This window comes from Corylus avellana, chromosome ca10 (genome assembly GCF_901000735.1).
Source record: "Corylus avellana chromosome ca10, CavTom2PMs-1.0".
NCBI lineage: Eukaryota > Viridiplantae > Streptophyta > Magnoliopsida > Fagales > Betulaceae > Corylus > Corylus avellana.
In genome coordinates, this window is record NC_081550.1 from 706,702 (window position 1) to 719,646 (window position 12,945).

The 12,945-nt window shown below is 36.1% G+C and overlaps 2 protein-coding genes across 2 annotated transcripts; both read right to left on the bottom strand.

Annotated features, from left to right (window-relative positions):
• Positions 1 to 4,593: 4,593 nt before the first annotated feature.
• LOC132164790 (uncharacterized) lies at positions 4,594 to 8,343 on the bottom strand. Its single transcript, XM_059575349.1, has 2 exons — positions 7,721 to 8,343; positions 4,594 to 4,840 (listed from the first exon to the last, which is right to left on the bottom strand). Exon 1 carries the CDS (start codon positions 8,259 to 8,261, stop codon positions 7,722 to 7,724), a length of 540 nt encoding a protein of 179 aa, XP_059431332.1. The 5' UTR covers positions 8,262 to 8,343; the 3' UTR covers positions 4,594 to 4,840; position 7,721.
• Positions 8,344 to 10,325: 1,982 nt separating this feature from the next.
• On the bottom strand, positions 10,326 to 12,854 carry LOC132163640 (uncharacterized). The gene is made up of 2 exons (XM_059574009.1): positions 12,243 to 12,854; positions 10,326 to 10,743 (listed from the first exon to the last, which is right to left on the bottom strand). Exons 1-2 carry the CDS (start codon positions 12,729 to 12,731, stop codon positions 10,699 to 10,701), a joined length of 534 nt encoding a protein of 177 aa, XP_059429992.1. The 5' UTR covers positions 12,732 to 12,854; the 3' UTR covers positions 10,326 to 10,698.
• Between the last annotated feature and the right edge of the window lie 91 nt (positions 12,855 to 12,945).

Sequence of the window (12,945 nt, forward strand, 5' to 3'; positions counted from 1 at the left end):
TGACCACCAATCCAATTTTTGTTATCTGCATGTTATAGTACTTTATTTAAAAATGTCATGATTTAGCACAAGAGTAATGTTATTTTGTAAATTGTTATGTTATAACCATACTGCTAGACAATATAATAGTGAAAATTAGTTTTGGATTAATAATGTAAAAATAAAAAATAAAAAAAATTCAATGGTTATTCTAGTTATATGATAGTCATATAGCATTATTTTTAGCGCAATAAAGATAATATGGTGACATAACCACAACGAGTAAGCATTGCTAAATAGACCCTCTCCCTTTCAAATTTTGAAAAAAAAAAAACCCTCAAAGAGTAATATTATAAATTATATTTTTATTTCACAATTATTTCAGTATTTCACAATGCTAATGTGGTAATCTCAATTAACCCTTGGATCAACCTTTGTTAAAAAATAAAAAATAAAAAATTCAAAAGTTGGTGGGGACTGTCACGTTGTCATTGTAGGATAAAAATATGATATATATTATTACTTTTAATTAAATGATTAGATCAACTATTTTCTATTAACTTAAACTTTTGAAATAATGAGATAATTTAACATAGTTTCAAAGCAAAAGTCATTGGCATGATAATTTTTATTAAAAAACTCCGTACAAAAAAATCCACAAGCACCCTTAAAAAATAAGACGGCTTAAAAGCTAGAAGGGGCTACACTAACAAGCACCTATAAAAGAGAAAAAAGGACAAGCAAAACTAAAGTATTTCATCAGAAAAATCCCAAAACACACCTAGGGTCTAGAGAACCATTAATGGAAGACTCAAAAAGACCCTAGAATAGTGAATTTCATATTTAAAGTTAACCCTCATTCTGTCCTTTCTTAATGTTACGATTTAAAAGGGCAAGCATCTTAATACACCTTTTCATATGGTTCTTCATTTCATTTCAATACAATATTTACCATTGGACCGCATTCACAGCCAATATAGTATCCTAACCAATTCAAGCCGTGACCCTTGCCATATAAAAAAAATATTTAACAAAAAAGTATTTGGTTTAATTACTTTTTTGTATTGGATTCATGTAGGCATTTTTCCAATATAAATGTAAAGTGAAAACGCAGTTTAGACCCACGGATGACACACATAGAGAAAATGCATGCCGTTATGCGGATTGTGATGATGGTTGGGACCATCTTGTGGGTTCTCTCAGTTGCATATGCTTCTGAAGGGACAACCGCTTTCTATAACCCTCCTTATACTCGTGAGTATATATATATATATATGTATATTCTTTTTTCTTTTTTTTTTTCCTCTTAGAACAAGAATATTAACAAAAAAAAAAAAAAAATCCATAAAAACAGAAAACAATTTTTACATTTATGTCACCTCCCACAACTTTTTATTTATTTATTTTAATGACAAGGGTATTCAAGGCTTCGCCTCGACTAGATTCCTGGGACACTGTGCCAAGCGTCATGGGTCATGTAAAGCTCAGGCTTTCGCTCGTGGGGGTGATGCCACAGAATTGTTTGCACTCAAGAAAAGTCAAATCTTAGACTTGATGCTTTATGAGGCAATCGGGCCAAGTTACTTACCACTCGAGCCAACTTCTTGGAGTTCTCGCATAACATATTAACAAATAAACCCGTCTTTCCTCTTACTTAAACAATATAGTTTCCTTTTTTTTTTCTTTTTTTTTTTTGTGTGTGTGTGTGTTTTCGTGTGTGGTAGTAATGAATTGAACAGTATCATTAAGTACAAATTCAAACAGTAAATAACTAATGGCGAATGTTTTTTGGCAGCCTCTTCATGTTATGGATACAAAGACAATGATGTGTATGTAGCTGCAGTAACCAACTTCTTTCATGCCGACAAAAAGAGTTTTTTCTGTGGTAAATTGCTTTGGGTGAAATGCATTGGGGCCACAAATCTTGCCCCAAATCCATGCACCTCTTCTAGCGTAATTGTTAGAGTGGTTGATACTTGCCCAAAATGTCCTTCAACAATCAATCTCTCTAGACATGCTTTCTCCAGAATTGCTGATCCAAATGCTGGGAAAGTCAAGGTCCTCATAAAGTTTCGTGTGTACGCTTGATTGTGAGGGCAAATTACAACATTAATAATGCCAACTAATGCTATATGTTTCACAGATTATGTCACTGGCCTGTATGTTGAAACTTCATGTATTAATTACTTTTCATAAAAAAAAAACACTAGTGTTCTTGCTCTTTGCATGATTTCAAATCACTCTGTTGAGGTTACTCTTTGTACAGGATTAAGATTCAATGCAATAGTCTTATCTTATTGCATTTGCAATAGTGTAGGGGTATGTGAGTGTATGAACATGTTTTACCTGTGTAGAAATATATAATATGATATATGAAAGAGAAAGAAAAGAGAGCGGAAGCAAAGAGAAAAGATTGATGAAGACCATTAGGGCTATATTTTGAATATATTGATATGTAATGCATAATACAAAAGGTGTCCCTATTTATAAAGAAAAGCTGGTAGGTAAATAATAGTGGTAGGTAGAGGTGTCTAGTCGTTGAACGGCGATGATGGGTTGACCGGATGAGTGGTAGTCGGTGGAGGCTGCCAGTGGCAAGGGTCATGGATTGAGCTTTTGTGGGTCTTTGGTTGGGCTTGGAAGGCCTGATTTGACCCAAGACCAGTGGATCGGGTCCTTGGCTGGGTCAAATTGGGCCAATATGCGCAGGCCAGGCTGAAACCTGGTGGACCAAGTTGATAATGGGCTGAAAACAGTTGTGGTAAAGGGAAAAAGGTTGAGCATGATAATGGAGTCAATATTTTGAACTCTTTTCATCGTTAACATTACATTTGATTCTGGTGATATACTAGAGAACTTATAAAAGATTGGAGCTTGAAGCCATCCAAAATCATAGTTGTTACCAAAAAAAACTCATAAATACTCATCCAAAAAGAAAGAAAATAAATGCCATGAGACTCACAAATGAGCCTTATTGATATACATAAATGCTCTGCAACCAATCCTTATTGATATACCTATATATATATATATATGCATCACATTTTGTAAATGTCCTGAAAAACAACTCAAACCCCTCGAGCTACCGTCTCCTGAAATCGTTTGAAGGATTCTTCCCGTTGAATCTTTAGTTGGTTGCGGAAGTTCTTGATAAAAGCATCAGCTAATTCATTTATGTCTCCATCATCCTCCACACCTCTCTGCCTGTTCACCATCTGCTTCCTCCCATTGTTTTTCTCCTTGTTCATCATCCCTAGGCTACCACTGACAGACACATCTTTCTGATGATCCATTGCAGCTGCCTTGTTGGACAAGTTAATAAGATCTCTCGAGAGAAAGAAGTGATGAGAGAAGAGAAGGGATGGTCTCAGAACACCACACTTGTGCACTTATATAGCTGCATCCTCAAAACTTAGAATTAGCACGAGTTTGGCGTGGGTAAAAGGACATTAAGCAAAGAAATTTGGACGATGCTAATGAAAAGTCAACTGAAAAAAACAAATACCTTACTATTTTATTGCCAACTTTGCAGCAAATTATTCATTTTCTTTAGTCTTCAGGCTTTGTTTAATTAGTCAGCTTTTCATACAGAGATGCTTTATGTTACAGTAAAATATTTTATTCCAACACGTGAAGGAAGGTGGATGATTGTGACCCTATTATTAAATTATTATGCAGATTGGAATTGTTTGAGTCTTTTTTTAATCTTCGGAGATCATAAAGTATTTAGGAGTCAATGTTTACTTGAACACAGTGACCATTCAGTGCTTTTCACATTGTGCTGGCTAGCCTTGTTAGATGGAGCAAACGCGTAATGGCATTAAACTTACCAAGTTCAGACATAACCACTATTGACCAAAGGCTTCAAATGTCTGAATATGAGCAAACAAATTGGACTATGATAGGTCTCAAGCATGATGGATATGAGATTATTGTAGAATTCATGAAGAAAATAAGGGATGATGTTTGTGTCTGAACAAGTTAATTTACTGAGATGACATTGGAAAGGGGTCCAAGGAAGGTTCGCTTAGAATGGCTGTCGGTTCGGGTTCAAACAAGTCGCTTTGCATGCATGAAGATCCAAGATGCTTGTTTTGTTTGAACGAGAAGGGGTTCATGAGAGATCTGAGACAATTGTTCAGTAATTCATTCATAATAAGTTTAGAAGAGAAGCATATATTGTGCTACTCGTCCGAATATGTTCGTAGTCTTATCTGGACGAGATCATGACAAACCAACTTAGTTGTGATTCGATTTACTATATAAGCTAAATGACGAGGGCTTAGGCCGTTAGTTCCGTGTAATTTTCATCATTTTCCAATAAGAAACGCTTAGAAATTTCTATCTATTTTTTCTTTTTCTTTTTTTACCTTCTCAAATCCTTCATTTGTTACTAGTTTTTACGATCCATCACACCCACACTACATCCACTCATAATATCACCTATGCAAAATGATAACACAATTTGCTTCTTTTGTGATGATTCATATGACGTCAAAAATGATTTGAAGAGTCCTTGCATGGATTTACTGACTTGCATTGATGAGCTTCCTGCAATTTTAAGATGATAAATGGTCTACTACCAATACCTTTGGAAATCTGACAGCACTCTGCTTCTGAAATTATGAATCTGAATATATAAATGAAGCATGAAATTTTCATGATGGATCATAGAGGAGATTTATTTATAGATCAATGCCTCGGCAGTCATGGAAACATGTGCAGAGTTATTAAACAAGTAGAATATTTACAAATTCAAATAAGTAATTGCTTCTGTTGTCCCCAGCCATATCATATGGCTGAACTTGGACATCTTTAAAATCGAATCAGTATAGCACAACGATGTAAAGGTTCTCTTCGCCTGCAATAGCAATAGAATTAGAGAAACATTTAATTTCAGACTCTAGAAACAACTTTTTTTTTTGATAAGTTCTCTAGAAACAACTTAAAAAGAAAAAGAAAAAGAAAGAATCATGTCCAGCTGACAATAATGGAAGTATTCCAAATGGAATAATTAAAATAGTCTTTCGAACCTAGATATGCCTCTAGCAAATTAAGGCAATATTAATCTTAAAATGGTAGTCCCACAATCTTCAGTATATTGGCCATAACTTGGCATAATTCAATTACTCAAGTACCCAAAAAAATAAATACTTTTTTACGGGCTAAACACATTTCCTTTATCATCCCACCCCTGTTCCTTGATAATAGCTTAAAAGTGCCTATTTTCTTTATCAAAATAAGCATTATTATCGTACTATGTTCTATTTTAATTCCTACATTTTAGATTCAATTGTGGAAAAATGCTCAATTATTAATCTTGAGCAGACAAGAAATTGTATTTTGTAGGAATTGTCGTAATTATCCAGCCAAGCCAAGCCAAGGAATGAAAAAAGAAAAGAAAAAAGAGACTTTCAATGCCCAAACATGATAAGCTAAACAAAAGAAAGAAACTTGAATGGCTAAACAAGATGGCCCACGAGCAATCCAAAGAGAAATGCTTTAGTACAATAAAAAGACCATTTTTTACCCATAAAAGTCTTAGGTAGCAAGAGGCCATAGGCTCTATCCATAGTTGTTGTGGGCCTACCCACTAGCCTCTTACTACCTAAGACTTTTATAGGCCAAAAATGGTCTTTCTATTGCACTATAGTATATCTCCAATCCAAAAGAAGAAAACAAGACAAGTCAACTAAGGAAAAGAACAAAAGAAAAACAAAGAAAACCTCCAACGTGGAACCAAAGAAGAAGAAGAGAAACAACACAATGAAGTCTAGGAAGGCATTGTGGGTGCTGGCTTGGAGGTGACGTGTTGTCTTATGGGCAAAAGGACAAAAACAAATAGACTTCACTTCAAGGAAAAAGAGGAAAAAGATGCCAACAAGAAAAGGGGTTCATTCTCTTATGAAACGAGCCAGCCGCACAACACGGGGAGTTGGGATTTTTGTGGGCTGGCACCGCACAAGAAACAGAGGGAAAAAAAGGAAGAGAGGAGAGCGCCGCCAGAGAGAAATAGAAAGAAGGGAGAGAAAGAAAAGGAGGAGACAGACAACTAGACTCAAGTCTTTCAGTGTTTTATCTCCAAATTTTATTCTCTTTATTTTGTTGATGTTTACCACTATGACAATGGAATTTATTTTCATAGACATGAGTGGCTAAATTTCTCAACACTCCCTAAAGACCAACGACAACAGATATATGAAAGATATCTAGTGCCATTCATCATCCATAGAGAATCATCTTTCACATTAAAATGAGAATAGTATAAGTCTGCAACATAACATCTGCAGGATACTTATCAAAAAAAAAAAACATCTGCAGGATACAAAAACCAGCATTAGTGATGTAGCACAGCCTGGAACGAGACAGGAAGAGCTGGTCGCACCCCGTTCAAACGGGAGTGTTACTGGAAAATTTGGGAAGAAAGGTCGAATAGCCCGATCACACCCGTGTTTGAATGGGGTTATGACCGAGCCTCTTGGGTGTGCTTCAGGAAAGTTGCTGAACGAGTGGGATTTTTGGCAGCCAAACGCATAAGTAAAATAACGTGAAACTGTTTGAAGAATGGATTTGCTCTTTCCCTTTAGATTACAATTTTGCCTTTCTGTAATTTCATTTTCCTAACTTAGATTGCAAATTACCCTTTCTTTGGCAGACTTTTCCTTTGGTAGTCAGTTTCCTTTTCTTGTTAGTTTGGTAGTGTAATAAGTACCGGGTGCATTTCTTTTGTTTGGGCATCTTTGAATCAAGAATACAATTGAATTGAGTTTTTTATTTTTTATTTTTTATTCATTTTTTCAAGCTTTGGCTTGTGTTTCCTTCAAATAGAAGACATTGTTGCTTATGTTCTTCCTCCCAACAAAGACATTTGGCCTCACAAGACAGCAACTGTTTTTGGTCAATGTTTGTAAAAGAAGATAAGCAGCATTAACAGTTACTTGTCCTTTTGTGAAATAACAAAGTCACTGAACACATGATTCATAAAATAAGGGGGAAAAAAAATGAAAACAGAGGTAAAAGATAAACAAAAGATTGCAGGGTATGTTAATCTGCTATAGATTCCAAGATAACAGCCAAGACAATGCTTGATTCAAGAATGTTATCTAGGTTTGTAAGATTCCCTAGTCTTAAGACATACTACAAGTGCAACCCTTTTCCACCCACTTCCAGTGAACAAACGAAGACATAATCAGAATTGAATACTTAATGAAAAGGAATTAGCAAGTTGTCCTGGACACTTCACACTACAAATTCCAGAACTGCATTTTCATTTGGGAGATTAGAAGACCGTGGCTCTGAAATTACTCCCTATCTACTGGTCCCCAGATCTTAATATACTAACCAAGAGAAATCTTTGATCCTTAAATTGCTGATCTAGTGATTCCAACCAATAGATCAACAGACTACTTCCTTCTGTTTTTGCCCCATTTTGAAGAGCCATCACATATTTTTCTTTATATTTTTCATTGTTTAAATATTAAATCTTTCGTGGACAGCTTATGAAAGAAAATTAGAAAGAGTGACCATAATTACCAGCCAAAAACAAAAAATCCACAATCTTAGTTTATTCATCTATTTTTGTTGTTTATAAGCCTTTTTTTTTCTCTAAATTTTGCCAACAATCCTTTTTTCTTTTGCTTCTATAATAATTAATCTCTTAACTACCGACATGAATATCATCCAGCATAAAAACAAATTAAAAAAAAAAAAAAAAGACAGAAAGAAAAAGATAGTATATTACCTCAGATCGACTCTGGGTGAGTGCCAGTAGTGCAGGCCTTGCTTTTACACACCGGAATATCTTCAAACTGTTTAGCTGGCAGCTTCTCCGACAAAGCACCAACGTAGAACTCAATCGAATCCGACTCCTTATCGGCCTGAATCCCAGTCACCGAGACCCAAATAAACAACTTTTTGGCTTGAATCCCAGACACACTGGACACAGACCCATAGCTCAACTTTCCGTTGACTTTCTTGCCATAGTAGACCAACTGGTCAAACTGAACGTAACATGGGTTTGCGAGCTCGATGCTGAAAGAGCCGTCGTCGGAGAGATTGTAGGACTTGACGTTGTTTGGGAGAAGACCCTTTGGGAGGCCGTACTGGGGGAGGAGGTCGTGGACGTCTGTAATGGATTGGAGTGGGGAGGATGGACGGTTGGGATTGAGTTTTGGCCCTTTTGGGTTTCTAAGGGATAGAGAGAGATGGGTTTCTGAGAAAAGGGTGAGAAGTAGAAGAAGGAGAGAGACTGGAGAGATGATGATTTTGTGTGGAGAAGCCATTGATGGAAAGCTTTGGGAGAGCGTGAGAGGCCTTGGACCAACACCGACTTGGGTGCGTGAGAGGAAGAGAGACTTGAATTATTATATCCCATTAACGTATTAAAATCATAAAATCAAATAGGATTTTGTTGTATTTTAATTAAGTAATTTAGATTTAAATTTTATGGCTTCTAAATATTGTTAATCTTAAGTCTTTTCTTAGTCTATTATATTTCATTAAAACTTTTCTCTAAAAGTTGAGAGACATAGAGATAATAGAGGAGTTAAAAGAAAGGTAAAAGTTGAAAGTGAAACTTGTTTGTGGGGTTAGATTGCTCAATAATGTCTTTGTACCTCAAGATAGCAATCCCTCTTGGGGAAGATTATTTGGCAGAATAAGGTCAAGTGCGACATATTTTTTTGGACAGCTACTTAGGAAAGATGCTTGTCACGGATAACTTTAGGAAACAACATATTATTTGGACAGCTACCCTGAAAAAGATGCCTACCATAGATAACTTTACGAAAAAAACAAGTTATTGTAGTTGATTAGTGTTATATGTGTAAGAGAAATGAAAAGTCTACAAATAATCTCATTATCAATTATGAGATTGTCAATGCCTTGTTGCGTGCTATTTTTAAGAGTGTTGGATTAGCTTGTTAGAGAGGATTGCCAAGCGGTCATCATACCACATATGCGTAGAAGATGGTGTTGTTTTGTCTTTTGTGGTGTCTTTATATGGATATAAATAATAGAAGTTTTGAAGGGGCAAAACTTTTAAGTCTTTTTTCGATTTGTATTTTTCTAAATTTTTTTTTTATCATTGGACAACTGCTATGGATTTAATGTGATTAATTTTCTTGATTTTCTTAACTTGTTCTATTTTTCAAGTTATGTATTTTTCTTGTATATTGAATGTATCCTTGAGTTGCATATTTGCACTTTTAACGACATATATTTTTATTTTTATTTTAAAAGAAAATACAAAAGGAACCCTATTCAATGGGTAAAGTTGCGTATGAGATAAATTATTGATTGCATAGCTAAAATGGCAGTTGGTAATTGCTTGCACCCAGGGTTATAAACGAGCCGAGTTTAGGCGAGCCAGAGCTATTCAAGTTCAGCTCATTTAAAAATTTTACGAGCTCGAGTCGAGCTCATGCCGAGCTCCGAAATTTAAGCTTGGCTCGGCACACCAAGGAAAATTCCTTGTGCGAGCTGAGCTCGAGCTCGCCTAGTAGCCGAGCCGAGCTAGCTCAACTAATACAAACTTTTAAAAATAATAATAATAATAACAATAACTTAAATGACTCATCTTCCCAATGAGACAAATTATATTAGTAAAAACGTTTTACTTCCTAACCAACAAATTGAGGGCAACTTTGATAAAAAAACCGTTTATTATATATACAAATTATCTAACATTTTGTTTTTTTAATATTAACCAATTAGCTCTCTATATATATAACTAAACCAATTAACTAATTAGTTAACTTAGTTTAATACACACAATACATTAGTTAACTATAAATAGTTATACATTATATGACTACATTATTAATATTTTAACTATATATATTTAGTATTTATGCTACATACTATATAAGCATAAATACTATTTAATAAGTTATATATTATATAAGCTATTTTATATATATATATATATACATAAGTCGCGCTTATAAGCAAGTCGAGCCCCTATACGAGTATGTTCACGAACTTTAAACGAGCGAGCCGAGTTTTATACGAGTATGTATCTTTTAATAATCGAGTATAGTTTCGTGTTCACGAACAGCTCATTTAAAAATCGAGTCGAACACGAGCCGAGTTTTATCGAGCCAATCCCAAGCGAGCTCACGAGTGGTTTTGTTCGTTAGTTGCACCGGAGTCTGTTGCATCCCTACTTCAATTACAATGACAGAGTTTATAATGCCTAATTTTACAAGGGTATAATGGTCATTTCACTTTCTTTTCTTGACCATTCTATCCGATAAAAAGAGGCTCGGAAATGGAGAGGATCCTTCTCCTGCTGAGAATTACCCAAGAGCAATCACCACAAGCACATACACACTGAAAAAGAACAGTAAAAATGTACCTGACAAGTTCCAATATGTGACAATTAAAAGGACAAACTGGCAGGAACATTGTTTTCACAACTTAGTCTAATTTCTTGGCTATCTCGTTAATCTAATGCATGGGGAAACTTCCCCCAATATGATATTTTAGTACAGTACATTTTCAAACAGCGGAAATAGGGATGCATTTCAAACCAAGGCATGATAACATCTCATCTCGTCCAGTATGTACATGGTATATACAATCTTGTTTAGATATGACACTACCAGACAAACGATTTGTGAGTCTGAAATATCCTCTGGCCCTAGAAGGCTGATAATTGCATAACACCTTTCAGCACCACACTACCATACGACGCAAGTACTCTTGCCGTCCTGACGTCTACTCGGTCATTAGCATCTCAATTTCCTTCACAGGAGTTGGGAGCTGCAAGTTGGAAGAAGATTAGGCAACATGGAAAGCCAGTATCTTGAAGCACATCATTAGGAAAGTTTCAACAATAATATTCCGATTTGAATAAGGGAATGCAAGTGCATGAAACGAAATATAGGATCCAAACAAAAACTACTTGTAGAATCCATCACATAATAAACATATGCATTGATGTCATACTTCGCCATATGATGACCGATTTATATAGTCATTAGCTCAGAGAGATTGACTGTTAATAGCAGAAATTCAAGAAAATGTGATTCTAGCAAAGTATAGTATTGTCATTATTTATGCAGGACCCAACATGAGATGATCTGTGCATACAATCAATTATATCCTTCAGAAAAGAAAAGAAAAGAAAAGAAATTCCAGCAATAACATCTTTGTGCAACCTCAACGTTAATCTATATGACTTAAAAAATACAGATGGGCTAAAAACTTCTCTTAATCAGGGTAGCGCATCTCCCATGGACAAAATATGGAATAAGCTAGGCTACCCACACCAAATTAATGTTCTCCTTGATACAAATTAATATTAAGGCTATGGCCTTCCTTAGACACCAATGGAGAGCCAAAATTTCCATATGAAGACGAGTATGCCTGCTCATTCAGACTTTGGAAAGACAACAACATTCAGTCACAACCTAATTTCTACGTGGCCCGGCCCTTGGTTCTCAACAGAGCAACTATTGAGACTGAACTTATGCAAACCGTATGAAAGCAACTATTGTGTTTGCAAGCAGAAGTATTAGTCTTTTCTTGTCTTCCTTGTTCCAAAATTGATCAATACCGGATCACAAAACGCCTATGATCATAAATACTCCAAGACAAAATTTCCCTGAAGTTTGAAACTTCTTAGAAGGAGAGAAGAATCAAATGGTGCCAACATCTCACACGCCCTTCAATTACGCGGTATAGAGAAATCTACAGGTCAGAAGAGTTGAGAAAACTTACCCCACCCCTCAGAAAAGAACAAACTAGCGGTAATAGGCATGGGAAAAGGACAGAGAGAGAGAGACATGCTGGGCACGATATATGAACTGCATCTTTTAGCCAATTGAAGAGCCTTAAAAGAAGCGTCAATGTTGTTATCTCTCCCAATTACAATCTTTGGTTCAACCCTGAAATCTAGCTAGTTTACCCTTCCTACCAACTAGAGCAGAGCATAATGCTCTCAAATACATTTAAGAATTCAATCTGAATAATGAAAAACTGGTTTGCTACTCTACTATTAAGTTCCATAATAATACAGATGAAATTGATCTAGGACTTGAAGATTCACAAAATATAAAGGATAAACTAGGGATTAGTTCTCCTAATAAAAAAAAAAATCATCACTTCAGAAACAATTCAAAAATTCCAATGATTTGCAAACCCAGATTAGAACCAAACTCAATACAACAAGATTCACCAAACATGTAATCCAAAAAGCACACAATAACCGAAATAAGAGAATCCAAAGATAGCTAACAAACCACAACAGGAACCAATACCTCAAAAAACCGTTTGACGCAAGTCCCAGTGACCTTGTCGCGGCAAGAATGGACGGTCTTAAATTGACCCAGATCGAGCTTCTTGTTGATGATCCCAACCTGAAAGTATATGCTATCGGAGGGGGGCAAATCGACCCTGATCTCGTCCACGTCAAGCCACAGGAAGAACCTCTGGACCTGAATGCCCTTGAGGCCGGTGATAGACCCGTAGCTGAGCTTGCCGGTGATGGTCTTGTCGTAATAGACCAAGTAGTCGAACTGCACGTAGCAAGGATTGGCCAAGTAGACGACGAACCGGCCGTCGGAGGCGGAGAAGGTGTAGTTGACGACCGAGTCTGGTAAGAGCCCGCTCGGGAGCCCGAATTGTGAGAGGATTTCGTAGACTGTGGGGTCGGAGTCAGAGAGCGAAAGCGAAGGGATCGTGAGGATGGACAGGAAGAACAGCAGGAAATGGATCAGACCCAGATGGGTTTTCGTGTTTGCAGCCATGGTTTCAGTGGCTTGTACAGAGAGAAAATGCCAGGGCAAAGTGTTTGTTTCTTTGTCTTAGAGAGTTTTATGGGTTTTCTTGGGGGGAGCAAATTGAGATAAAGTTTTGTGCATTTATTGAGAGTCATGGATAATGTGTTGGCATCGTTCCTTTTCTTTGACTATACTTGAGCCGACCTTATCCTTTTGAAGACAAATTTTCGCTTGAATTGCA

Excerpts from the sequence above, each read along its gene's own strand:
- LOC132164790 (XM_059575349.1), bottom strand. The coding sequence starts at position 8,261 with ATGGCTTCTCCACACAAAATCATCATCTCTCCAGTCTCTCTCCTTCTT.
- LOC132163640 (XM_059574009.1), bottom strand. The coding sequence starts at position 12,731 with ATGGCTGCAAACACGAAAACCCATCTGGGTCTGATCCATTTCCTGCTG. Across the intron at positions 10,744-12,242 it reads GCGTCAAACGGTTTTTTGAG|CTCCCAACTCCTGTGAAGGA; the intron begins GTATTGGTTCCT and ends TCCAACTTGCAG.